The sequence below is a fragment of the Aphanomyces astaci genome, assembly GCF_000520075.1.
Source record: "Aphanomyces astaci strain APO3 unplaced genomic scaffold supercont1.47, whole genome shotgun sequence".
Lineage (NCBI taxonomy): Eukaryota > Oomycota > Saprolegniomycetes > Saprolegniales > Verrucalvaceae > Aphanomyces > Aphanomyces astaci.
This window is the reverse complement of record NW_009798310.1, coordinates 413243-438891: the sequence shown is the minus strand read 5'-3', so window position 1 is coordinate 438891 and position 25649 is coordinate 413243. Positions and strand designations below refer to the sequence as shown.

Sequence of the window (25649 nt, the reverse complement as noted above, 5' to 3'; positions counted from 1 at the left end):
TTAGGCACAAGCAGCAACCCACGTCACACCAGTAGATCAGGACCATGGCATCTCATTGTCCTGCACTTACTTCATCGCTTCGATGGACATGCAAGGGCATGCATTGACGCGATTTATGGCCCAGCATCCCCTTCAAAGGAGCACTGGAAAGAATTGCATTACTCCTAATTAGGATAAATATCCTATTTTCGAGATTTATCCCAAGGAGGCGTATATTTCCAGCGACGTGATTGGTTAAAACAGATTGGTTTAATTGGTTGGCCCACCCTGGGCCATTTCGTGGTGCAGTGCGCTTCATGTTATTTGCCAATTAAGAGCTAAACATGGTCAAGCAAAAGCATCATACCGCCCGCAACCAAACTTTCAAGGCCCACAAGAACGGGATCCGCAAGCCCAAAGACCACCGTTACAAGTCGACCAAGGGCGTACGTCCTAGCTTCTCTCATGCGACGTCTCTCTTATCACATGTCCCTCTGTAGTTGGACCCCAAGTTCTTGCGCAACCAACGTTTCGCCAAGAAGTACAACAAGAAGAACCCTGTTGCTGCTGTCAAGGTAGCACGTTCCCTGTCTTCAACGACACGACCATGACATTGTGTTGTAGGCGGAGTAAAGAAGTTGGCTTCTGTACCTACCCCGACGCCCTTCCTTCGTTGTAGGACCAGTATAGTCACGATGCAGGATGGTATGGCGTGTTGTAATGACAACAGAATATGCTTGACCTCTTACCCCCCCTTTCGATGTTGTTGCTGAGTTGTTCGTAGACGAAGCAGCGGCGGTGTCTCGGACGAACGATGATGATGATGTGGAGGGTGGCTGAATGGGGAAAGTGACGATTGACCAAATCAACCTTATCTACATTTTCTGAGATTTATTGAAGAGAGTGACTTTCCGATTCCCCATTCCACTCCCCACGATCATCCAGAGTCCAGTGCCGTCCTGCTTCGGTAGCTAGGTCGTTAGAATGAAATTAACCCCATATAAACGATTATAATTACTCAAAATGCCATCTTAAGTTGGTTTCGTTGACCCCACAGGCCAGCATAGCTCTTGTCGGTTTCGACCGCATTCAATTGTAAGCTCTACTGTACCTACAGTCAACTACTCCGAGTATAAAAGAAGAAGGCGATACACTTGGTGAAAATTCCGGTGTGGTACATTATGTCCACTGTATACTGTAGTACTACTGTACCGGTAGTATGGAGATGTTTTAACACGAATTATAACCTGGTACTGTGGATTTGTAATATTCCTTGTAAATTCATTCATTGGTGGAATAATAATGCCAGTAAACTATAATTAGCCCAAGGAAGACACAATTCCATATGCGACGAAGAAGAGCGGAACGAGGCGGTGTCCCATGCGGTCGGTCCAGTTGGTCGTGATTGGCTGCTTGAAGTTGCAATTTCGACGAAAGATGCGTCGATTGTCGAAGGCAACAAGATGTGCGAAAATTTCAACTCAAATCTCAACATGAACGACAAGCCCATGGGTGGTACCAGTCGCCGAGCTCTGTGCCAGCACAACGGCTGCGCCAAGTTTGCCCAAACCCGCGGCCTTTGCAAAGGTACTGCACCTATTCCGTTCCTATTCCGTTCCAGTTCGCTCACTACTTTTTAGCCCACGGCGGGGGCACTCGGTGCAAAGTGGCGGCGTGCACCAAACTCGCCCAGAGCAGGGGGCACTGCATTGCGCACGGGGGAGGCAGGAAGTGCCAAGTCGACGAGTGCGAAAAGCTGGCTCAAAGCAAGGGCTACTGTATCGCGCACGGCGGCGGCCGCAAGTGCGGTACAACCCACCCCCCAATCCCTCCCTGGTATTTTACTTTCGAGTAGCCGTCGACGGATGCGAAAAGTTTTCCCAAATCAAGGGCAAATGTAAGGCCCACGCCAAGAAGTCGACGGACGGGACTCCCCTGCCGCATGTCAAAGTGCTGGCTCTGTCCACGTCGCCACCCATCAGCCTCAGCCCCCTGCGGAAGTACGTCCGGAAAGCAGAGCCCACCACGTGCAGCTTTGCCGCCTTATTTACCCCCCTCAATACACCCACCAACAACGCATAGGGAGTGTTTTATTTATAGAAAAACGTATCGATGTACTAACGAGTAACCATGCAACCCCAAACACAAACGAACTGTAAACGAGTATGCACCGAACCCCGAAACCCCGGATGTCCATATTATGCCGATATTATAGAGGTGTTTAGCAAGTTTTATGCTTTTGGCCCAAATTTGACAATTTTGGGGGATTGTTGAAATCACCAAGATATCGAGCAGAGCAGTTTGATTCGATAAAAGGAGCTACGACGAGAGAAAACTCCCAAAATACTACCTCATATATTCGATATATACTTCATATTTCGTAGGTCCGGCGATTTCATTCAGCCGGAGGAAGTTATGTGGAAGTACTTAAGACTTACGGGACAGCATTGAATATTAATACCAACCTTGGATACTATGGTTAATATAATATAATTGTTGAATTAAACGTGTGGATGACATGTGGATGAAATTTGGATGACATTGGATGAAACTGGATGAAGTTGTGGGATGAAACCTAAAGTAGGGACCAAGCCGTACGTTGGCCCCGAGCGCCCGGGAGGCCGTCTGCGCAAGCGCGGCCGTACGAGAGCGCGGATCTAAGCATCTCACTTCACCGAATGATCTATCTTTTCTTCTTGTCGGGCAGCGGCAGGTAGGCCGTAGGCCGTGCCGCTCCCGGACGAGGCCTGTATGCAATGACCTAGCATAATCCTAATTTACTCTCATCTCTACTAATTAGGATATGACCTAATATTAATGTTGGATGACGTTTGGATGACACATGATACTATCACGGATATTTGAAATCCATATAAATAATTACTATTATTACTGTAATACGTAGAACACACAATAATATTGTGGATTCGATACTATGAATTTCCAGACCCCGTCAAATCGAATCGACGCTATTGGCTAATCCATTTTTGAGTGGATTTCATTGGCTCTTGCAGAAAAAAGGACAAGTATATTCAACCAATCACAACTCCAGCATTGATTCAATAAACCAGGCGAATTTTGCAAGTTTATTTCGAATTCACAATACCTTGTACATTAACCTCATGCGTAGTGTAGACTAGCTTACCGAGTACTACGGACCACTACGACTAATCCCATCACACCGAGCCCTCAAAAACCAAGACTTCAACCGTGTGCGGTCGATACTGGTTTAAATTACGTGCACACGGACGAGCACACGGCCGCGGTGAAGTCGCTTCCGACGGGAGCGCTGACGTTGCGGCCTCCGGGGCATGTGACGATAAGGGTGCCGTTGGTGAACTTGTGGCCGTAGCACTGGCCTCCAGACGTGTCGCAGCTCCACCACGGGGCCGGCACGCAGTCCAGGTACTTGCACCACGAGCACGCCTTGGACGCGTCCGACTAGTGTATAAATGATGATTCATTTATCCCCTTTAATAGATAAAACGTACATGAGTAGCCAGCAAGATGATAAACAGCAGCGCGAATAAAAAGGTAAATGTGCCGCCAATCTTGCCCAGGAGTCGCTGTCTGGGCGACCGGGTGTTCAATAAGCGATCTTGGCGGTTCGTTGGGAGACTCAGCATGGCAAACCCCATACCCAACCCCGTCTAAATTGAAACGAAGATAAATAATAGTTGAATCTGCAATATGATAAATAATAGTTGAATCTTCTGAAATCACGTACGATAAAGCCGGACAGGTGGGCAAAGTTGTTGACATACGGCAACAGCCCAATGGCCAGGTTGACAATGGCCACGACCACCAAGTTTGTCTATTTACATCGAAATATGAGCCAAATAAAATAGCAAAAAGAGTTAAATAATCGCACCATGTGGCAAATGCGGTTGGCATACAGGGCCCAATTCAGGATAAATTCAGCAAATGTGGCCCCAAAAAGCCCAAAAATTGCCCCGGATGCGCCCACGCCCACCTAAAAAGTATCACTTTTAGTATCACTTTTCAAATATGGATGTATATTTCTTACCACATCCGGAACGAACACCGCCGAGCAAATGGCTCCGACGATGCCCGAGGTAAAGTAGATGAAGACAATGCGGCGGCGATCGAACGCGTTTTCTAATTCCACGCCCAACTGGTACAAGCCCAGCATATTGAAGAACAAGTGCAGCCTAATGCAAGATGAGGAAGGTTCGACGGGAGGAAGATGGACGACATACAAGCCTGCATGCAGAAACATAGCCGTGATCAAGCGCCACCATTCGCCATCGAAGATCAAGTCGGAGCGCTGGGCTCCCATTTGCAGAAGCACCGTCGCCGTCGGTCCAAGCAGCGGGTTCAGTTTCATATCCTCGAACGCCCACCCGTTCTCGCCGCTACACAGACATTGAGGATAACGGAGGTCAACATGGAAGAGGAGAGAGCTTACATTTCCACGACGAACAACACGACATTCACAAAGATCATGAAGAGGATGAACTTGAACTGGGGCAAGAACTTGGTCGGTGGTTTGGCCATCCCCTCCACGTCGCCTGTGTTTACGTTGGTTCGAGCGCCTTCCTCGATCACGATGGGTCCATCTTCCGACGGGGAATGTTGCTGCGCAGGTTGATGCGGAGTTTGGTTGGGCTGGTATCTCCCAGCTCTGCTCGGACTTGCCATGGCCTCCGCAATGGTTTTGAATGTGCAGTAGAGAGTCAAGCGTACCGGATACCTATTATCCGGACGATTTGAAACGACTTGGTCTGGAGAATTTCGCAACTGTCCCACGGCTATAAATAGGACACCAATTGACGCATTTGATTCGCTAATTCATTATATTATAGCGAATCAGCATCGTTCTACCAAAATAATACGCAGACACTGCAACAGTGAAATCGCAACGCTTCCACTGTTGCTTACGTAATCATTTCCCTTGCAGCCCTATAACCTCGGAACCCCCGGACCCCCTGTGTTGCTGTTCCGGAGGTTAAGTTGCATCTCCAGTGGTTAGCTATCACTAACCACTGAAATGCACTTCCAGTAACCCCAAGCTACAAGAATAATGTGTGGTTTTGGTTTACTTTGCATATTGACTATGACATAATACGAACAAGTGAAAGGATGACGTGGGCAACAGAGGAATTGTTGCTCCCATGGAATTGCAGTTCTACTAATCATATCGTAAAGACGTTATAACACGTGCAACCCTGTCAATACAATAACGTTACATAAAGTGGAAGGGGAGGGTTCGGACTCGACCCTACTACTAACTACGTAGTAACTACCGATGCCAAGGACCTGAGGAAACCTGGGACTATGTACTGATCCAGCGATCATGAATGTTTTCTTGTCCTACTTAGATCAAGTGTAAATTGTTCTAGAAGTAGACGTGCTCCCAACTGAGCCAAAAGAACCGGTCAATCTGAACATGAGACTTTGTACCTACAACTATACTCCACGGAGTACTGTACTCTCGACTCATAAGACATTCCTTTCGGCTTTATATTCGCGTGATACAGTGTACGATACACAAAGCACTTACGAAGTATTCTTTAACGCTGACAAATTGCTCGCGCTATAGCACGTCGAGTTTTGTCACCTTACAAGCGCCCCAAAAACGTCCAAGTTCACCACATGGTCAGCTTTGTCGGAATGAATTCCAACCTGATTCTGTGTTATCCGAAATTATCCGTACTTGTCGCACATCAAGTATCCGGATGAGACGCCCCGTCTTTGCAATATCCGGATGATTTCTACACGGCAATTGCGCGACGGTAGTAACGCCAAAGTTGCCAATGCAGCCCACCGTTGGCAGGTCCAGCGCACTCCAACGAGGATTGGAAGAGGAAGCGAAGAATGGATGGGTGACCATCCTGCTCGTGGGCGTGGGGGCCGCTCTTGTGGTCGGGATCGTCGTGGTCTTCTACTTCAAGCGATGCCAGCGACGCAAGGCGCCCCAGTTTGAAGACTTTGTGGACCCGTATGCCCAGGACGACACCATTCACAACCCCCAGCCGGGAAAGGCTCCAGTGGTGGTCGAAGGTACACATGCATCTGGGTTCCACCAATTGGCGTTCCAGCACGACCTAGACAACAATTCGCTGCACCCGTCCGCGGCACCTTCTACGCAATTACCTCGCCCGCCGGCGTCGTCCACACACCACCACCGACAGACATCCGGCGTCGCCCTTCTAGAAGAGAACGACGTCATGCCTGCCGCTCCATTCAGTGCTCCTCTGTCATCCAGGCGTGTCGTGTCCAACCTCGCAGCAGCACCCCGTCCGCCTCCGACCGGTCGATCCGTTTCAGCTGTCGTGGTTGATCGCTTTGAACCTTCCGTGGTTGCTCAGCAACGCATCGAAGACTTTCGCCCGCCCAAGCGACCCAAAAAGCCCACGTCCAAGGCGTCCGTGCACACTGGCCAGACCGCGGCGGAATCCCGCGCCGCCAAGAAAGCGGCGCTGATTTCTCAATTAGGCGGAACCGGCATGGCCAACAACATGAAAATGATCCAATCCACGTGGCAAGCTGCCAAAGCAGCACCTGGTGACGCCCCCGCCAAGCCCGACGTCATCACGTTCCTTCCATCATCCTCCACATTTAGACACCAACTTCCCAGTACTTCTCAAACCTCCTCGTCCCAAGACCAGCAGTACAACACCGATGCAAACCAACCCCACGACACATTGCCATTGGGCGCGGAAGCGGGGTCCTATGGCCGCCGTAAGAAGCCCGAGTCCTACGAACAAGATGACGCGGCGTACGTGACAGACGCGAATCACCCAGACGATACGCTGCCACTCGGTGCCGAAGCGGGAACGTATCAGCAAAAGGCCGAGTTGCTCCAGAAGTTGCAGGCGCCACCCCCACCAACGAAAACCAATACTCCAACCAGCCACTCAGACTACTACCGGCCGTTCGAAGACAACGCCGCGTACGAAACGTCCCAAGCGTACGACTCGATGCCCCTCGGCGCCGAAGCTGGGCAATACCACCAGTTCCTCCAGAATCAGAAAAAGACCCTCCAAATTCAACACTTGGGCCGGTGATCATAGTACCTCCAAAAATGAATTAACAGTATCACACATTTGAGACGTATTTTATGCTTCTCAATTGTCTTCGGAGCTTATTGGTCCTTTCGGAAGAACGCTAGCAATAAACAGTTAATATGACCATTGTAACAGGTTCATATTCTCGCTAACGTTAACAATAAACCGATGTTGCTAAGATTGTTTGTGTCACATACTTACTGTATTTCTGTAGTACATGGTTGGTTCCACATCTAATAAACGCAGTTTTCATTCTAACGTTATGCATACTTAACGTTAGTAAAAAATAGGTACTGATCTCAGAACCATTCTCTCACAATATGGATACACATAGAATACAGAAACCTCCTCTGCAATGTAAACTTGACTGTGGGCAGTTTTTTGGCTCAGATAGCACATGCGGATTGTATCCGGATTTTGTGACCTCTGGGCACTTATTTATTTATACAATATTTTGAATTCGGCTTATTTCTTGCAAATCCCAATCGTTCTTTCCTTCGAAAGATCCGATATTTATCCGGACACGAGGAACGGTATACTAAATCCAAGTACAGATGGAATTCGAACAACCGGCATGTCGAGTTCGAAAATCTTGGTAGAGGCGTTTCATTGGTCGACGCCAAAACACTTTTGAATTCGATGTCAGCCGCTTACGCAGGACGAAAGACGGGGAAGCCGGGCGCGGCGACGGGCGCGGCGGCCAAGAACAAGAAGTTCGAGCTGACGGAGGAACAGAAGCAAGAGATCCGAGAAGCATTCGATCTGTTCGACACGGATGGGAGCGGAACCATTGACGCGAAGGAACTGAAGGTCGCGATGCGCGCGTTGGGGTTTGAACCCAAGAAGGAAGAGATCAAGAAGATGATTTCGGACATTGACAAGGACGGCAGCGGTACCATTGACTTTACCGAGTTCTTGGAGATGATGACGTCCAAGATGAGCGAGAAGGATTCGCGGGAAGAGATCCTCAAGGCGTTCCGGCTCTTTGATGACGACGAGACGGGCAAGATCAGCTTCCGGAATCTCAAGCGCGTGGCCAAGGAGCTGGGGGAGAACATGACGGACGAGGAGCTGCAGGAGATGATCGACGAGGCGGACCGCGACGGCGACGGCGAAATCAACGAGGAAGAATTTTTGCGCATCATGAAAAAGACCAGCTTGTATTAAAAATATCCAAACCACCATCATCATCATCATCATCCTTCCATTGCCTACTGCCGCCACATGGCGATGCGGCCGGACGAGTTGCCGCCTAGGAGGAACGGCAGGGTCGGATGGAAGATGTTGAGCGAGTGCACCGAGTTGAAGAGCGTTTCGTCCGCGAGGGACTGGCGGGGGGCGGGGCTCGTCGTGCCAAAGATGTCGATGCATCGCGGGCGCTTGTTGCCGCCGAGGACGAATTCGCAGTCGGTCGTCTTCTTGGGGTCCTAAGCATGCATGTTCACAGAGAGAAGTGTCAACTGGCACACGGACGTTCCATGAGATGACGTACCCAGGCCGCATGGAACTTGGTGAGCCACTGGCCCGAGTGGTTGTCGTGCTTGATCTTGCGAGGGGCAGACAGCGAGAGGTCCCGCGTGTCATGGAGGTAGACAAAGTCGTCCAAGCACACGGACACGACCGCCGCGCCGTCGGGGGAGAAGGACGCGCAGTTGACGCTGTTTCGAAATGCACTCGACGCCACACACCCAGTGCCGACGCGGCGGACGTCCCACAGCTTGACACTGCGATCCAACGACGCCGTCACAAACACACTATGGTATACGTATATTGTCGATTCGAAATTGGAGTTGGGGCGCTCAATCGACCAATCAAAACCCAGATCACGAATCAAGTAGCCAATCGAATCCATTCTTCGACCAAATCAACATTAATTAGTGTGCACAGGACGATTTTTACATACAAAGGTCAGTACAAACCAAAATCGATAGATTTGGCGAATCAGAGTCCAAATTTTGGGTAAACGGCCAATAATATATATATTCTATACTAGTAGATGATATATATATATATATATATTGATTGTACTGGGGGTTGGTAGGATGGCAGTGCACAGTGTTGATCTTTTTGTCGTGGAGGGCGTACTGGTGCTGATGGGTCAGTTTCGTGGCGTCTGTGCGCAGATCCGTTTGGATGACACTGCCGTCGTCACAGCTGAGGAACATGCACCCCAATGCCTGGTTGACCTACATATATAATATTGGAAATGGTGAACATTTCCTCGAAAAAAAGGTAAAAAACATTTTCGCACTTGGAAATTCGTAATGGCGGCGTCGCATGCCAACACGACGGCGGCCGACGACGCGGCGGTGGGGTTGGCCAGGTCAAGTCGTTTCACGACTCCCCCCATGCACGACGACAGCAACGCCGTGTCTTGGAAGAGCAACGTCGAGATCGCTCGTTTATGCAGTCGGAACGTTGCTAAGCAACTGTCGTCCTGTCGTTCGTTCGATCGAACGACAGGGGGCGTCCACAACGCCAAGTAACCTTCCACGTCTGCAATTCCAGCCAGAATCGTCTGCGACGACGCTAGCAAAATATTATATAAATACCCCTCAAATATATATATATATATACCAGACACGGCGCTGTGAAAGGCCAGCGCATACACGCGTGACGGCAGCGCCTTGACCACGTCTCGTGGGTCCAGCGAATAAGACGCAGTTGCAGTGGGAGGTACCACTGGAGCGATAGAAACGCCGCCTTGGTAGAACGCCCCCACGTGCAGCTTGGGCACGGTCTCCCACGATGCCGCCTCGTCGTCGTCGCTGTCGTCTGCTGCATGATCATACTTGTACTTTGGCACCGCCGGCAGCTCCGCCACCGCTTGAAACTCAACTTCTTGGCCCTGGACCCGCCGGGATTGCCGACGAGGTATGGAATCCCGCTCTTCCTTGACAAGTTTGCGATTCTCATCACGACGCTCCGCCGCAGCCGTTCGAGCGGCCGCCTTCTGCCTCGACAGGTCTGTGAATCCAATCGCTTCCATCAACTGCTTGTTGCGCGCAATGTTGGCCTGGCGCTGCCTCTCGTATGCAGACATCTCGTCTTCTTCTTCGTCGATCTCGATGTGGTCGTCGTCACTGGTGTCTTGGTCGATCTCGATCACCTCTCGCGTCGCTGCTGCCCCCTTCGCAGACTTTGCAGCCCGCCTTTCTGTGGTTCGGTGTACCTTCCGTGCCGTCTTCGAAGCAAACTTCAACACCTTGCTCGAGGCCTGGGAATCTTGAGCCACCTTGTGTACTGTCCGCTTCGCCGCCGCTTTTCCTGTCTTCTTTGGTGTCGTCCTTGCTGTCTTCGCTGCAAGTTTCACCTTTGAAACCTTCTTCTTCTTGCTCGCAACATGAGCTGCTTGGGTCACCTGCGCCTTGGACTCCTCCACCTTCGTTGACGCCGCTGCCTTCGCCGACTGCAACCTTGCACTGGTTCGCGCCATCTTGATGGGTTTTGAACGAGAACCAATACGACCCTTTTATCCGGATAATACGAAATTTAACCGAATTGTTCATTGTATCGCCGGCAATCGCGTTGGTCGCCGCGCCAGCGTCTTCTTCAAGTACTCCGCCGACGTGCTCGACTTGATGAGCCCGTAGTCCTATGCCACAAGTTTATTTTACTCCATGAAGACTCTAGCATGATAGACCGAGAAGAAGAATTGTACGTCTAGAATGCGCATGAGTTGGTCGGCCGCTTCGTATCGCTCTATCGCGACTCTCGCCACCGCATCCATGTACTTTGAGTTGTGCGTTTGATGGATTCGCTTCTCGCGGTCAATTTCTCGGTGCTGCTGGTCCGCCACCAGCGCGCATACGTGTTTCCCTCGCGCCTCCACTGCATCGATGCTTGATGCTTGCATCGACAGCCTACATGCAAAGTCGCATCATCTGGCATAGTGAACATGTCCATCGCCATGACGTACCAATCGTCGTTGACCTTAGTTGGCTTGCGACGATCGATAGGCCGCCGGTCGCAAAAGTACAATTGCGCGTCGGACACTGCGCCATGGAGTCGCCGACTTGCGCGAAACTGCCATGGAGAATTTAGCGATTCTGTGTCCTGATTGTACGGATTGTCACACCTTTTCCTTGACGCGCACACGCTTTAACGTGCGTTCGTACTCGTCTGAGAAATACGCCGGCGTTTCTGCAGTCACTGACTTGGGGGCGCCTGTCAAGACGTGGGTTGGTGAGAGAAAGGCGCGTGTTTCGATGGATTTCGTCTGACGCAGCGCCTCCAGTGCCGTCTACACGCTTTATCCGTCGATACAAGATCCACATGCAGCTACACATCGAAAGCACGTGTCTCCACACCTCGAGCACAGCCTTCAACGTACTCGCAGCGTCCGCACTGAACGCTGTCGCTGGGATTTGCTGTCGTTCTGGGCTTTGTCTTATGTTTCGAGTAGCAGTCGTCTTGAACTGATCGCGGTAGAACTGCATCGTTTCCTCCACGGAGACAGCTGCGGCGCGATGGACGGGGTCGACGGCGCCCCAGTACGTGCTGGTCATCGCTGCAGTGCTAATTTTAAACTGGCGCGCTTTTGGGAGTATCTTCCGGATATATATTATCCGGAATCTGGCCGGAGTTTCGGCGTAAATGATTTCAGGATACTTCGAGGTATACAATAATGCAATGGATTGTTTTCTAATTTCACAACTAATAGAATGTCCAAAGGTGTCAGTGATTTGGGACGGAATGGTACAACTACGACAACAGCACAAGTGATATGTCGCGGTAACCACCGGCAAGAATCCAAACCTATGTCGAACCTACGATATGTAGTCTTGCATGCAATCTCGAATAAACTCTAACGTTCATGCTGAAATGTTAAAGCAAGCCAATTAGAGAGCTTCATGTACAACTGTATTATTGGTCGTTCGTCATTCTATGCACTATTGCAGAATGGCCAGGGCAATCGCAACACCCGACACTGTCAACAAACCACTGGACGACGCCGTCGTATTCTGGACAGCCATCGGCTCATGGCTGGCTGCAGGTTTGTTCGTCGTGGAGGGAACGGCTAAAGTCGAAGTTAACGGGCTAGGGGCGGTCGCAGGCTTGGAAGGGGGTGCTGAAAGAGGTACGGGGTTCGTGGTAGTTCCGTCTTCCAAAGCAGTGACACCACACTTGAGTGCGTTCAATTGATCGGGGGTGAATATGTCAGGCTCTCCGGGATGGGTAGCTTTGGCCGTAGCCAGCTTCTCGCCAACCTTCCAAGTGCAGCAAGGGTCCCCGAGCTCGTCGCCATTGGTGGCCCCGTCGTTGTCCGAATCAGCCTGGCACAAACCAGTCGTCCACGTCGCCCCGGCCAGCTTGAAGGCCGCACCAAATGCATTGCGAGCCCCGCCCCCCGCTGGGTTGACATGCCCCAGGGCCTCCACGCCCGCCACCTTGTCCCCGTTGGGTACCTTTGCCACGTATTTGGGGAAACCGGCGGTGGACATGGCCAGGCCTAGAATTAACGCAGTTTTGAACGCCATGGCAAGTTCGACAATGCTGCATACCTGTATAATGACGATGACACGATCGAAATAGAAGGGACAGGTAAACAGGACTCAAATGGTACTTTTTATATAGGTGTACCATCAGGACTCGAATTGTACTGACCAATCAAAACACACTCAAGTCGCCAATCAAACTCCTGCAACCATCAACAGATTTTCCCTAATTTGGCTACCACTGTAAATTACTATTTATATTCATCCCATCCAACAGCTTCGGCTGATCGATGTCAGATACTAGAAATATATATTTTATTCTGTTCTATTTCTTAATAAATTATATCCCTTGAATGAAGGTGTGTTGGACAATAATGGTATTACGTTTTGCACCACAACCTTTGAATCACACATGTTTTGATATCTTCACTATGCTATTTCGTGCAACTTTCAACACGCACAACAAGGACAGTAGAGTGTATGTACTAGTAGTAGTTACTAGACCATGGCTTGCTTGGCTTTTCGCTGGGCCATGTGCATGAGCACCTGGCTTTGCGTGGGCAGTTGGTTGCGCATGAAGCTGTCGACGTACGTTTGTCTGGGGAAGTTGACCGCGAGGCGGTACTCCCCGTACAAGTGCAGAACGACGCCGAGCACGACCACCGCCGCCGACACGCCGTAGATCAGCGCCCCTTGCTCGACGTTCGTGGGCCAGAACGCCCACAGCGTCAGATCTGGCGTTGCTACGACTTGGGTGGTTTTGTCGCACACTTCATTAGCCACGTGGCGAACGCGCTTGGGCTGCGAAGCATACAAAAATAAGTTGCACGGCCCCGACTTGGACGTTGCTTCCGACCGCCGCATCCGCATGTACCCCTTCTCGCCCCACATGCTTCCCCACGAGTTGCGAATGATCCAATAGAGCTGTCCATCCTCACGGCCGTACCCGACCAAGATGACCGCATCTAGAATCCACATATATACATACTGTCAAGTCGAGTATTCGAATTTGGAGTGAGGGGCGTGCTCAATGAGCAGCACCAAATCGACCGACCAATCAAAACCCAGATCAAGAACCAAGTAGCCAATCAAATCCACCCTTCGACCACCAATTCACCATCGAATTAGTGTGTGAATTCAATTACTCTTTACAAACAAAAGTCAGTACAAACAATCGATCGATAGATTTGGCGAATCAGCACAAAAGTCAACCAAATTTTGGGTAAAAGAGGACAATATTGTTGTGTTTCTTCAAAACTGGAGTAGCGACGTGCCCAATATATATCGACACAACCAAATATGAAGAAGAATTGAGCCAATCCGATTGCAGAAACTTATAGTCATCAGTTCAACCCATCAACAACTCAATAGTGTGTGACTTCAATTAGTGTGATGGGTATCCCGGTGGAGATATTTGTTTATATATACAACATTCAGTCCACAAAATCGATGGATGTGGGAAATCAACACAAAAGTCCACATTTTGGCTGCTAGGACAATATCTGCGATACAGTACGAAGGGCGACGTACGATCGACAAATATGCCGTCGGTCTTGCAGTCGGCGGCGTCGTAGATACCCCCGCCATAGTGACGAAACCCCGCGCCGCTGGCGTCGATGCTCACGCTAACGGGGCCGTCTTGCAGGGCGGCGACGATCGCATTCTCGTCATTCTGGATGCTCAGGAACGAGGACGACCCAGTATCCCACGCGGCCGACACGTTCAACGCGTCGTTGCAGCGGGCTGTATCGTACGAGTCTGCGATAAGTTTCATGCGATACGGGAGCTCGGGTTCGCAAGTGAGGCCGTGGGGAGCGAGCTGGTCGAGGTACTGGTACGCGAGGAACGTCATTCCGCCGCCGCAGCCCCTCGCGGAGCTCACCATGCGGTTCGGGTAAGCGCTCTGAACATGCAAAAGGGACCGAGAGCAGCTCAGGATTTGCTCCACGCTCAATGGAACCTATATATCCATTTGCATCCTTGAGAACGGTCATGGGCATGCCGATATGAAAGATCGAGAAAGTACAGACAACAACAACGATAGAGTCGTACTGCTTGGGTGTTGGATTGGATGGCTGCCATGGACTCGACGACGGCGGCGCCCGTGAATGCCCAACAGCTGCCGCAGCTGCCTTGGTTCTTCACAGGGGTCACGTACTTGCCGCCATCCTTCGTCGACCAGTCGATGGTGTCTGCAGAATTGTCCGATGCAAGCATTCGGCGGCGGAAAGAGTCGGCGGGTTGCACGCGGTGATGGGACGGCGGGTGGACTTCGTCGGGTGACGTGTGCAGGAGGTCGAGGTACTCGGCATCAGTGAGGTCGCTCATGGCGTTCCACTTCATGGTGAAGGATCGATGCGGGTTTGCATTGTGTTCTAAGAAGGAGACGTGATGCGACGAGTGAATGGTATGACAAACCGGCAATGACGACGGCGGACTTGGCGAGAGCAGCTTGTCGAACGTCGCGTCCGCTTTTGGAGAGGGGCTCTGCGTCATCAGCGTTACGGGACTTGCGGTGTTCATGTAGGGCCTTGTCGAAATCATCTACCGACGGAACATGCACGGACGAGGACGTCACGGCGACGGCAGTAGCGGCAATAACCACAATGAAAGTCCGCATTTTGACGACGATGATCAAGATGGGAAGTGCAATCCACCGACGGGGCATGCATTACCATGAATTAGTGTTAAATTTGTCGTTTGTATGAGGTTCAGTATGTACCGACACTATTTACCGCACGGTATGGGCAAGAATAATTACTGCTAGTATTACTATGGCTTACGAAGTTCCCAGGTTTCGGGGTTTCGGGGTTCTGCTAGTACTGTATTACTAGCACTATGAAAACCCCGAAACCCCCAGGCAATGGGGGACAAAACCATAGTTACTATTACTTGAAGTACTACGTATTGTCCACACGGATACTGCGTCGGTGGTTTGTGAATCGTAGGACAATTCCACAGTCATCAAGTGTGAGCAGCCCATAGTTCAGTGTGCAATTTGCCATGTTATCCCTCGTGCTTTTCTTATGCGGCTGGGTGCTTGGTGCTGTCGATCAGTTGACCGACCACAGCGGAGGTAGCAGCAACCCAGTCCTAAGTCTGAAATCAACAACTAACTGCTGACTGTTTTAGCCGAACTGTCAGTTCATTTCCTAGCCATTGGGGACTGGGGCTCCACTGTGGCCAAGGCGGGGGGCGACAGTTCCTGCTGCAGTCAGTATCATACCCCCAAATCCGAAGCGAATTACACTAGGGATCTATACGCCCAGGCAAATATTGGCATGCTAATGGGCCAGTCGGCCAAATTGCATACCCCCCAGGCTGTCCTAGCCCACGGGTGCGTCACTCGTTAACATACATATATTCACATACAGTAGCCTAATGTATGATTTGGGTTTCTAGCGACAGTTTTTACTGGAATGGAGTGGGCCCAGATGTCGTGAACACATCGTATCGATTTGAAAACACATTTGAAGCAGTATACAACCACCCCGACCTGGTGAACGTGCCGTGGCTGAATGTTATGGGCAACCACGACTACGGGGGCAGTGGGTTCGTGCGTTCATTATCTCCCAAGTTGACTATCATTATTAGATTCATCTGTGGCGAGGAACCGTGCCCGTCCCCTCAAGCCATTCGACGGGGGCTGCAACTCAAATTCCAAGCCCAGCACACGTACAAAAGCCCTGCGTCGGATCGATGGCATTTGGGTATTCCACCAACATCTTCCTTTCTTTTACATGATTGCGGTAGATCACTGGTTCAAATCAACGTTTCGCCAAGGAAATGTTTCCGTGGATGTGTTGAGCGTCGACACAAACGGCCACGCCAACGTCCATGGCGCCACTCACATTTGCTGCCAGTGTTACGGCTACCTTTCCCTACACCCTCAAGTACGTCACTATTTCAAGTCGGTGTAGTGACCTCCTCTGCGTTTTGGGCAAGAAATCACCGAGTTTGTGCGCGAATCCAGTACCTGGCGAAGCATTGTGTGCTGGGGGGGACGTTGCTCTCTATTTGGCGTGTATGGATGAGCTGGTTGGCTATGCCAACGCGAGTTTGGCATTTGTGGAGACAGAAGCCAAACAGGCGCGCCAAGTCGATTGGAAGGTAGTCATAACCACCACCGTGCATATTGTGATGACGTTTGCCACTTAGATTGTGAATTCGCATTTTGCACCGCATTACCACATGGATCCCCAGTGGCAATCGCAATGGTATTTTCACATATTCCATCCATTTGCATGAGATTCCGTTACGTAGGCTTGAAGCCCTCCGCACCGCCCATTTGCTCGTCCACGGACACACCCATGGGGCGAACCATGTGAAAATGCGCGGCTGCGACGGAAGCCACCACCCAGTGCACTTTGTCGAGAACGGCGCTGGCGGAGGCATTATAGCCGAGGCGGGCCACGCCACCGCCCCTGCTGGCATGGACTTGTACGCCATTCATGCTAATGTGTTGGTGACGAAATGTCATTATCTCGAGGTAGGTTGTGGGTAGCTCCCCAGACGCCGTACGGATTTTTCGAGCTAGCCATGTCCAAAACTTGGCTCCGCTTGCAATTCGTGACCTTCGACAGCCAGTGGAACTTTGGGTCACCAAGCGAGGAGGGACAAGTCGTTGGAGGCCGTAGCGTGCTCTATTGCACGTGGATTCCCCATCCAGGCCTTGGACCAGCACACCATGAACTGCCTTGTTAACAGCAACACGATGTTGGTTCCTTTTATTTCGTGCGAGCTCCGTTGACAAAGCATCAAGTTCCAGAATTCCGTACTTTCTAGCAACATACACCTCTGACACCCGTGGGCTCGACCAAGCCAAGCCTTCCCCTGCGTCATTCAATGCCACCTACCGGTATAGCTCTAGACAGCCATCCAACGGCCACCACCGCGCCAAGTGCCGTTTGGACAGTTGCGAATGGCACGGTGCACCAGTGCAGACCAATGGCAGACGAGGAATCCAACCAATCTGGTCGGATGTACGTTTTATTGTCCCCGTCTCGCCCAAAAACTGTATTCCCTGCATTTTATTATTTCGCCCGATTTAACATACAAATCTCAAGTGCATACTGTATCAATTAATTCAAATTTTCAAAATTATATTCGCCTTTGGTGAAGATATCCTTGCGACATGATTCTAGGAATAAAACGTCCCATATAAAACGTCATGTCCCTCGAAGCTTTATCAATTCGCCAACACACACGAACAACATGGAGGACCGAGTGAGCTATGCTCTGGCGGCGCTCCCTCCAGGCAAGTCGAAGGATGACGTGCTCCACAGCGGCATCCTTCTCAAGCGAGGACATGTGAGGAAGAACTGGCTCATGCGGTTCTTCGTTCTCACCAGTGGCGCCTTGCGATACTACCGGAAACCTCCTGGCAGCAGAAGCACAACTTGGAGCGTCGATCCGCGCTACCTCCGGGGGGAGTTGCCTCTTGCTGACATCATCCACGTGGAAAGCGACGATAGTTCTCCACAACGAGGTCAACAGCCGCGCACGTACCGCTTCACGATCACCGTCCTTCGCCATCGCATCCTGTTCCTGTTGCGCCGACCAGTCCGGTTCCACGTGCAAGCTGCCACCGAAGACGAGCGAGACAAGTGGCTGCGGATCCTCAAGGAGCCCAGGAAACCTTTGTCCAAGGTGACGTTGCCCCACCTCACGTCGGCGTTGGATTTGTACCTGCACTTCGCCGCCGACCATTCAAACTCCTCCTCCCCGATTCCATCCGCGACTACGGTGGACAAGGGCACGGCCAAGATGCTCAGTCAGGACTTTCCCCTCTTCTTGGCGCTCCTGCGGGACATGCACGTGGTTGAGTCTGCCCACGATCTCGTGCGGATCCTCGACCAGGTCCAGGGCGAAGTCGACGACGGGCGGTACAACGACATGCTCAAGCGCATGTTGGCAGTCGCGGCCGAGCTCAAGCTGGAGCGACGGCCTTCTCTGTGGACAAAAGACGTGCAAATGGCGTACAGCTCCGTGATGAAGTCCATGTATCGGAGCCAGCCTGGCAACAGCGGCGGCCACTCGACCTCTCGGCTGCTGCAGCCCCTGCCTTCGAAACCCAAGTACACATTGGGCCGAATCTTGGGCAGCGGCGCGCACTCCGTCGTCCGTGTCGGGTACACGTCGTCGCATACCCAAGTGGCCGTGAAGTGCATCGCCAAGACCCAGTCGTCATGTTCGACTGAATTGCTACGGGAAGTCGAGTTGCTTAGATCGCTGTCCCACCCAAACCTGGTTCCGTGCCTGGATTTCTATGAAACCCCTGGGTTTTATGGCGTCGTGACCCCCCTCTGCACCGGCGGCATGCTCCTCACGGACCTCATGACCCGGCCGCGGTACTCGGAAGCCGACGCGCGGCGCGTGATGGTCCAGCTCGCCGGCGCCCTCGCCTACCTCCACGCCAACGACGTTGTCCACCGCGACGTCAAGCCCGACAACATCCTTCTCTACACGTCCGCGGCCAACTCGCCCATCCTGCTCGCGGACTTTGGGTTCGCCAAGCGCTTAGTCGGGTCGACCCGGGGCACGAGCTGCGGGACCCCGGGGTACATGGCGCCCGAAGTGCTGCTCGGCCGCGAGTACGGCAGCCCCGTGGATTGCTGGAGCTTGGGCGTGGTGCTGTTCATCTTGTTGTGCGGAAAGCCCCCGTTTCCCGGCTCCAACCACGCCGACATTTGCAATCGAGTGGTGGAGGCCAGCGTGAGTCTGGACCATCCCAACTGGAATGTCGTGACGGACGCAGGCAAGCAGCTGACGCTCAAGCTGCTCGTGGCCGATCCCGCGGACCGACTCACGGCCGCCGAGGTGCTCGAGGACCCGTGGATGACGGCGGACGAATCCGACTTGGACCTCCCCGGCGTGCTCGAGACGCTCAGGAGTTCCATGGGCATGCTGTCCATGTCAGAATTGGACCAAGTCGACGACATGACGCTCGACTTGGAGCTGTGTGCCCCGCTCGACTGATCTCGCGGCTAATTTAATCAACTAACTTAATACATAGGACTGTAGTTACTTGTTTGGCGGTGGGTAGAGACAACCACCGGACTTGTTGCAATACAAGTACTGTACCGCATACTACAGTAGTATACTGTAGTATAGGTTTAAACAGCCATATAGATTTGGACTCCTCTGTAAACTTATATAATCCTCTGTAAAATTATATAATTGGATTAGTACACTTGATTATTGTATGCATGTGGTACTCGACACTATCCTATCCGGATATTTGCCCCGTCACTGTCCAAGTCTATATGGAACAGGTACTGTACTACAGTAGTAGGTACACTTTACGAGTTTGGTAGTATACTTTACGAGTATATATCTTCGTTGGGGGGGGGGTTACTACTGTATATTGGTCGATTCATGGGTGATATTTCAACAAACCCCCCAAATTCGCCTACTATTTGGGCGAAAAGCACAAAGTTCTCTATTTCAACAAAGATGCTAAACGTTGTAATATTGACCACGTTGCTACCACTTGTTGTCGTGCCGTTTGGGGTACCCCCCGCCCAGCAGGTCGTCTCCCGCGCGTTTGAACCCCCCACCAGGGGGACCCACCCCTCCTCCCCCCGGGGCCCCATCCAGCGGACAGTCCTGTTTCCAATGGCCTTTTTGGCGGCACTTGTGGCACACGTACGTTGCGGGGGGGATCTTGGCCTGTGGGCAGTCGCTGATGTAGTGGCCGGCGATATTACATCGTTTGCACAAGTACCCCGCGGGCGGAGCCTTGGCCATGGCCATCCCCCCGCCTTCGTCTTTGCTCGGACAGTCTTCAATCCAATGCCCTAATACAATATTATATACCCATATTCAAAACGGAATATCAAGCCTTGTGTGGACCTTTGGTGCCGCAGCGGTTGCACGTGTAGTTCTCTGGCGGGGGTCGGCGCGGCATGTTGTGGTGCGGACCTCCTCCATGCATGGGTTTAAAGCTTCCGCCGCCCATCATCATCATGCTGGCGGACGACGGACCGCCTTGGCCGCCGCCGCCGCCGTGATGATGCCCCGGGATCATGCCGTCCATGTCGCGCTCCTCGCCGACGCCGGCGTTGTACTTGTCATCCATGCAGTCACCAGGCCGATTCCGACACCAGAATTTGGTGCTGTGGTCGTTGGAACCGCTGGCGACCACATGCCCCGCGGGGTGCCACTGGATGTCCCATACAGCGTTGTCGTGGCCGTGGGGGATCGTAGCGATCGGACTCTCTTGGCCGACGTTCCAGTAGAACAAGCTGCCGTCGTAGCTGCCGCTCAGAAACAGCCGCTCCCACACGGGGTGCCACGCCAGCGACGTCACTTCCCGCGCGTGGCCCTTCATGGTCGCAAATTCCTTGAGCGTGCGGATGTCGTACAGCTTGATCAGCTGGTCCCGGGACGCCGTGAGCAGCCAGTTGCCGTTCTGGTTCCAGTCGACTTTGACCACCGTGTTCTTGTGGCCGTGCAGCGTGTGCAGCGACTGCCCAGACTTGGGGTCCCAGATCTTGATCAGGTTGTCCTTGGACCCAGAAGCCAACAGCGCCTTGGACGGGTGGTACGCCACGCACTTGACGTCCCACCCGTGCCCCGTGAGCACGCGCTCTTCTTTAACGCTACACAACTGGCTCAGCAACGATCACATGAACGACCGCATGGTACCTTTCAAAATCCCAGATCTTGACCGTGGCGTCGTCGGAACAACTGACAAACTTGTAATCCGTGGGACTGAACGACAGAGACCGCACGGCTTCGCGATGCCCGCGCACCAGCTGGACGTTGGTCATGCTGCTCTGCCAGTACTTGATCACGCCGCCGTGGTCGGCCGTGACGAACCAGTTGTCGTTGTGGCTCCACACCATCGCGCGCACTGCATCGTCGTGGGCCTGGAGGATCGTCTCAAAGTTGAACGCGAGGCCATTCCACAGCGTAAACTCCCCCACCGAGTTGCCCGTGATCAACCGACGGCCTTCGGGTGTCCACATGAGGCAATTCACCGGACACCGCTGCTTGTTCGTGGAGCTGCGGCAGAACTTGGTGCATACCACAGACGACAAGTCGTCCTGCTTGAATGCACCCGGAGGAAGGATGTATCGCTTGTACGCAGAATGTGGATTCATCGCATATGCCGCGGGAAGGTCTCGGAAGTCACGCGCGAACTTTCGCATGTTCACGTACGAGATGAACGAGCTATTGGGATCAATGCACTTGCGCACGATAGGCTTCCTCGTGCGAGGCTTGCCGTCGAAGCCAAGCATGTTGCTCCCTCCTCCGCCTCCATGGTATCCGCCGCCAGCACTTCCACCGCCGCCATCAAACCGACCTTGCATCGCCACAGTTCTCAACCCAGCGATGTACGTATTTAATATCAGAGGAAAGCGATTATTGTATTAATTTGCAAAGGTTCATTGAGATTGGTTGAAATGTACCTATGGAGAGCATGGATTGGTCCTACCAAAATCATAATTAGCCAGTGAAATTTAAAGACAACTTGTAGCCAAACTGTAGCTCGGCTACAAGTTACGCAATAAAACTCAATTAAAAAGTCCGACGCCATCAAATTAATTACAAAGTGTAATTAATTTGATGCACGTTGGCGGCAACGGCTGTTCATTCGAGTGCAATTTCCTTCCAGTAAAACTGAAATTGTCTGCACTTCCGACCCATTCAAAGCTGGTTAATGCGCATCTAAAACCATGGAGGCCCCAACCACCATAGTTCAAATCATTTTGTATAGCTCACACATGGCATCTCCCAAGTACTTTGGTGCGACCTTGGTCTTGAGTCTGTCGTATGGTGCGACCTTGGTCATGAGAAGTGAAGATGATCTGTGGGCGTTGTCGACGGCTAACAACCTGACGTGCACCCCCAATGCTTTGTCCTTGCTGGGCGACCCAAACCAGTATCCCCAGCTGAAGGTCGTGGCAGTGGCTGGAGAGGCTTGCCCAGTGGCACTCAAGGACTTGTGGGCTCCAAGGGTCAAGTTGTTCAACCTGTACGGTCCGTCTGAATGTGCGATCATGACCCACGGCAGTCGGCTGAGCCTGACGGAATCCATTGCAATCGGGTCAGTGCTTGCCAACGTCCATTGCTACTTGCTGGACGACGCCCTCCGACAGGTTCCATTTGGCATTCTGGGTGAATTCTACTTGAGCGGCATTTGCGTGTCGCCGGGCTACATCAACTTGCCGGAAATGACGGAAGAGCGATTCTTGGTGGACCCCTTTGGCCATGGCCGAATGTACAAGACAGGGGATCTGGGTCGTCTGCTGCCCAATGGCCAATTCGAAATCGCTGGCAGACAAGACAGCCAGGTCAAGTTGAAGGGCTACCGCATCGAGTTGGATGAAGTAGCCAATCACATGATGCAGCACCCGTCGGAACGACCAAGCTTTCGCCACGTGGTGGACTACATCCAAGCACAAGACACGCGAGCAGCCGAAGAATTCTGGCGGTCCTACCTGAACGGAGTTGTTGTTACTTCTCTTGAGACCAACGGAATTCCACGGAATTGTCTGGCGGACAGCTCAGACCAGCCGCTATCCATCGATACGACGGCTTGTCTGTCGAGTTTGTCCGAGACAGCTCAGACTATCCGTGTGACCGTCGCCGAGTTGGTCAAGTTTGCGTGGGCTGCCACCGTCCGCAAGTACACTCGCCAGAACGATGTCGTGTTCGGCCAAGTGGTGGCGAATCGAGACATTCCTGTCCATGATGTCGACAGGTACTCGTTTTCCACCCGAATGAAACTTCTGTCTAACGTCTTGTGTATAATTCGGGGTCCTCTGGTCAGCACGGTGCCTAGCCGCGTTCAATTCGACGACACTTTGTCGGTGACGGCCATGCTGGAAGGTATTCGGCTAGAGCGTGGTGCAGTGTCCAGCCATTCCCATGCCAGTCTGATTGATATCAAGCGATGGAACGGCATCGAGGGCGACTTGTTCGATTCGTTGCTGGTGTACCAGAATGTCCCCACGGCTAGCTCGAAGGTTCGTCCAGTGGGCCAGCCAAGCAAGACGTTTTCTACCGACCACACGCTTGAGATCATCGTGACCCCCGCGGCGGCCGGACTGAGCTGTTGCGCCAACAAGTAAGGTATGGTGTTGGCGTTGTCTGGTGACCAAATGACCAAAGAAATGCTGCTGTGGCGAGTGGCGAAGGCTGTGTCAACGCATCGCCAAGTGGATTGGCCAAGTGCGATGGCTCTAGAAGCAACGAAAGTGTCTGTGGAAGCGGAATGGCCTCACGTTGTCAACTGGCCGAGTTGTGTCTCTATTGAGTCTGGCTACACACTTTATATGGTGGATGGACTACTTAATTGAATAAAATTTTATCAATATGATCTATGACTGACCAGAAAGACGACATTATAAAGGACGCAAAAGTAGTATTATTGTTAACCACAAGGGAAGTTACAAGGCATCGTGGAAATCTGATTGTAGTATTAGAACGCAGGTGCAATTACACTTGTATCCATTCCAAGTACCAAGTGGGACTTGCAGGCTACTTTGCTGGTGGGCTGCTTCATGTCGTACATATTTTGGTGAGGATTTGTTTCGACACGATCGATGCTGCCTTCCTTGGAGTTCGACTTTGTGGGGTTCTGTGCTTCTTCTGTCGGAGCACAAATCAATTTAGCAATCGACGCTGAGCGTTGCAATGTCCCGGATTTCACCAACTGGCCAACCGAAATTCGAAGTCCGATGTCGCGACAAGCACGAACAACTTTCACAACAGAGAGCGAGTCGCCTCCCAACGCGAAGAAGGACGACTGGCGACCGATCTCAGACACGTTCACGCCAAGCACGTTGGCCCACACTGTGGCCATTTTGAGCTCCACGTCTGTCTCCAACGTTTCGACGTCGACGCTCACGTCCATGGACTGCAGAACTTTCACGTCGATCTTTCCGTTGGAATTCTGGGGCATGTCGTCCAAGCCAACCCACACGGCTGGCACCATGTACACTGGCAACTGGTCCGCCACACACTGTCTCAACGCGTCCACGTTGACATGTGCAGGCGTGAAGTACCCCACGAGGTGCGTCTTGTCCTTGACAATGGCAGCGGCCGACTTGATCGATGGGTGCTGCATCATGGCATTGGCCACTTCGTCCAACTCGATGCGGTAGCCCTTCAACTTGACCTGACTGTCTTGTCTGCCAGCGATTTCGAATTGGCCATTGGGCAGCAGACGACCCAGATCCCCTGTCTTGTACATTCGGCCATGGCCAAAGGGGTCCACCAAGAATCGCTCTTCCGTCATTTCCGGCAAGTTGATGTAGCCAGATGCCACACAGATACCACCCAAGTACATTTCACCCAGAGTTCCGATCGGTACGTTTTGATGGTTGTCGTCGAGGATGTAGCAGTGGACGTTTGAAATTGGTGTACCGATAGTTACTGGTTTGCCAGGCAACAACTGATGTACGTGCGTGGTACAAGAGCCTTCGGTTGGGCCATAGCAGTTGAAGAGTTGAACATGCTGGCTCCAGAGGTCTTTCACCGAAGTTGGAATGGCTTCACCACCGACACAAACCGTTTTCAGATTCGGGTACTTTGTCGGACAGCCAAGCTTGGAAAGGCCGGTGGGAGTAATGGCTATAACGTTTACTGTCGAAAGCATGTCGATCTCGTCGCCACCTCGAAGTACCAGCGTGGCACCTTGCGACAGAGTGCTCCAAATTTCCCATTGGCACACATCAAACCCGATGGCCATAAACTGCATCACGCGAGCTCCTCGGACGATGCCAAGGTCGGACGAGCGGTATGTCGCTGAATTCACAATTCCAACGTGTTTTACAGGTACACCTTTGGGGTGGCCGGTGGAGCCAGATGTATACACGACATACGCTTCGTCGTGTCTGGTAGCCGTTTGCAGAGGAGTAAATGGATGTGCATGTTTGGCTAACGTAGCCGATTCAATGGAAACGACGTCGATGGATGCGTCCAAAGTCTTTGCCATGTCGCAATGTCTATTGGTGGAAAGGATGGCGTGGGCACCTGCATCCGACAGCATGAACGCCAGACGAGTGGCAGGAAAGGAGGCATCCATTGGAATCGTGGAGGCCCCCGTCTTGTGCGTCGCCAGTAGAGCGATGGGAAACTCCAAACAACGGTCCATGACCACAGCCACGCGAGATCCCACCGTCACACCCAACGTTTGCAACTGCCTCGCCACGGCGTTAGCTTGGGCATTCAATTCACCGTACGATAA

General features: G+C 52.1%; 14 protein-coding genes across 21 annotated transcripts; 6 read left to right on the top strand and 8 right to left on the bottom strand.

The window, feature by feature from the left end:
- Window positions 1-252: 252 nt before the first annotated feature.
- Window positions 253-734, top strand: H257_13356 (hypothetical protein). Its single transcript, XM_009840850.1, has 3 exons — window positions 253-425; window positions 480-554; window positions 604-734. Exons 1-3 carry the CDS (start codon window positions 324-326, stop codon window positions 610-612), a joined length of 186 nt encoding a protein of 61 aa, XP_009839152.1. The 5' UTR covers window positions 253-323; the 3' UTR covers window positions 613-734.
- Window positions 735-1330: 596 nt separating this feature from the next.
- On the top strand, window positions 1331-2132 carry H257_13355 (hypothetical protein). Its single transcript, XM_009840849.1, has 3 exons — window positions 1331-1566; window positions 1620-1787; window positions 1835-2132. Exons 1-3 carry the CDS (start codon window positions 1443-1445, stop codon window positions 2059-2061), a joined length of 519 nt encoding a protein of 172 aa, XP_009839151.1. The 5' UTR covers window positions 1331-1442; the 3' UTR covers window positions 2062-2132.
- Window positions 2133-2674: 542 nt separating this feature from the next.
- Window positions 2675-4655, bottom strand: H257_13354 (hypothetical protein). 5 transcript variants are annotated; one of them, XM_009840845.1, is made up of 8 exons: window positions 4409-4651; window positions 4200-4355; window positions 4007-4151; window positions 3851-3952; window positions 3707-3793; window positions 3471-3629; window positions 3125-3420; window positions 2675-2740 (listed from the first exon to the last, which is right to left on the bottom strand). In XM_009840845.1, exons 1-7 carry the CDS (start codon window positions 4639-4641, stop codon window positions 3214-3216), a joined length of 1089 nt encoding a protein of 362 aa, XP_009839147.1. In that variant the 5' UTR covers window positions 4642-4651; the 3' UTR covers window positions 2675-2740; window positions 3125-3213. The 5 variants fall into 5 exon arrangements, with proteins under 5 accessions (XP_009839147.1, XP_009839148.1, XP_009839150.1 ...); XM_009840846.1 differs by having other exon boundaries at window positions 3125-3629; XM_009840848.1 differs by lacking the exon at window positions 2675-2740 and having other exon boundaries at window positions 3050-3420; window positions 4409-4655.
- A 1086-nt stretch (window positions 4656-5741) lies between these two features.
- On the bottom strand, window positions 5742-7119 carry H257_13353 (hypothetical protein). Its single transcript, XM_009840843.1, has one exon. The coding sequence runs from the start codon at window positions 7012-7014 to the stop codon at window positions 6562-6564; it is 453 nt and encodes a 150-aa protein (XP_009839145.1). The 5' UTR covers window positions 7015-7119; the 3' UTR covers window positions 5742-6561.
- A 528-nt stretch (window positions 7120-7647) lies between these two features.
- Window positions 7648-8203, top strand: H257_13352 (caltractin; the record flags this gene model as incomplete). The annotated part of the gene is made up of 1 exon (XM_009840842.1): window positions 7648-8203. A coding segment is annotated over one exon (530 nt), but the record flags the coding sequence as incomplete, so codon positions are not given.
- An 18-nt stretch (window positions 8204-8221) lies between these two features.
- On the bottom strand, window positions 8222-10446 carry H257_13351 (hypothetical protein; the record flags this gene model as incomplete). The annotated part of the gene is made up of 5 exons (XM_009840841.1): window positions 8222-8437; window positions 8503-8764; window positions 9039-9196; window positions 9262-9539; window positions 9588-10446. 5 exons carry the CDS (start codon window positions 10444-10446, stop codon window positions 8222-8224), a joined length of 1773 nt encoding a protein of 590 aa, XP_009839143.1.
- Window positions 10447-10515: 69 nt separating this feature from the next.
- On the bottom strand, window positions 10516-11518 carry H257_13350 (hypothetical protein; the record flags this gene model as incomplete). The annotated part of the gene is made up of 5 exons (XM_009840840.1): window positions 10516-10605; window positions 10672-10873; window positions 10930-11036; window positions 11089-11253; window positions 11321-11518. 5 exons carry the CDS (start codon window positions 11516-11518, stop codon window positions 10516-10518), a joined length of 762 nt encoding a protein of 253 aa, XP_009839142.1.
- Window positions 11519-11902: 384 nt separating this feature from the next.
- Window positions 11903-12596, bottom strand: H257_13349 (hypothetical protein; the record flags this gene model as incomplete). Its single annotated transcript, XM_009840839.1, has 2 exons — window positions 11903-12514; window positions 12594-12596. The coding sequence occupies 2 exons, from the start codon at window positions 12594-12596 to the stop codon at window positions 11903-11905; spliced, it is 615 nt and encodes a 204-aa protein (XP_009839141.1).
- A 251-nt stretch (window positions 12597-12847) lies between these two features.
- Window positions 12848-15087, bottom strand: H257_13348. 2 transcript variants are annotated; one of them, XM_009840838.1, is made up of 4 exons: window positions 14867-15087; window positions 14501-14823; window positions 13979-14408; window positions 12848-13413 (listed from the first exon to the last, which is right to left on the bottom strand). In XM_009840838.1, exons 1-4 carry the CDS (start codon window positions 15066-15068, stop codon window positions 12947-12949), a joined length of 1422 nt encoding a protein of 473 aa, XP_009839140.1. In that variant the 5' UTR covers window positions 15069-15087; the 3' UTR covers window positions 12848-12946. The 2 variants fall into 2 exon arrangements, with proteins under 2 accessions (XP_009839140.1, XP_009839139.1); XM_009840837.1 differs by lacking the exon at window positions 12848-13413 and having other exon boundaries at window positions 13822-14408.
- Window positions 15088-15451: 364 nt separating this feature from the next.
- Window positions 15452-17396, top strand: H257_13347 (the record flags this gene model as incomplete). Of its 2 annotated transcripts, XM_009840836.1 has the most annotated exons (9): window positions 15452-15524; window positions 15581-15785; window positions 15851-16000; window positions 16043-16158; window positions 16202-16341; window positions 16394-16558; window positions 16607-16665; window positions 16712-16888; window positions 16942-17388. In XM_009840836.1, 9 exons carry the CDS (start codon window positions 15452-15454, stop codon window positions 17150-17152), a joined length of 1296 nt encoding a protein of 431 aa, XP_009839138.1. In that variant the 3' UTR covers window positions 17153-17388. The 2 variants fall into 2 exon arrangements, with proteins under 2 accessions (XP_009839138.1, XP_009839137.1); XM_009840835.1 differs by having other exon boundaries at window positions 16712-17396.
- Window positions 17397-17644: 248 nt separating this feature from the next.
- On the top strand, window positions 17645-19478 carry H257_13346 (CAMK/CAMK1 protein kinase). The gene has a single exon (XM_009840834.1). The coding sequence runs from the start codon at window positions 17663-17665 to the stop codon at window positions 19424-19426; it is 1764 nt and encodes a 587-aa protein (XP_009839136.1). The 5' UTR covers window positions 17645-17662; the 3' UTR covers window positions 19427-19478.
- A 392-nt stretch (window positions 19479-19870) lies between these two features.
- Window positions 19871-21787, bottom strand: H257_13345. Of its 2 annotated transcripts, XM_009840833.1 has the most exons (3): window positions 21098-21787; window positions 20303-21051; window positions 19871-20247 (listed from the first exon to the last, which is right to left on the bottom strand). In XM_009840833.1, exons 1-3 carry the CDS (start codon window positions 21763-21765, stop codon window positions 19934-19936), a joined length of 1731 nt encoding a protein of 576 aa, XP_009839135.1. In that variant the 5' UTR covers window positions 21766-21787; the 3' UTR covers window positions 19871-19933. The 2 variants fall into 2 exon arrangements, with proteins under 2 accessions (XP_009839135.1, XP_009839134.1); XM_009840832.1 differs by having other exon boundaries at window positions 19871-21051.
- Window positions 21788-22179: 392 nt separating this feature from the next.
- H257_13344 (hypothetical protein) lies at window positions 22180-23529 on the top strand (the record flags this gene model as incomplete). The annotated part of the gene is made up of 1 exon (XM_009840831.1): window positions 22180-23529. The coding sequence occupies one exon, from the start codon at window positions 22180-22182 to the stop codon at window positions 23527-23529; it is 1350 nt and encodes a 449-aa protein (XP_009839133.1).
- Window positions 23530-23809: 280 nt separating this feature from the next.
- H257_13343 (hypothetical protein) lies at window positions 23810-25556 on the bottom strand (the record flags this gene model as incomplete). Its single annotated transcript, XM_009840830.1, has 1 exon — window positions 23810-25556. The coding sequence occupies one exon, from the start codon at window positions 25554-25556 to the stop codon at window positions 23880-23882; it is 1677 nt and encodes a 558-aa protein (XP_009839132.1). The 3' UTR covers window positions 23810-23879.
- Window positions 25557-25649: the final 93 nt, after the last annotated feature.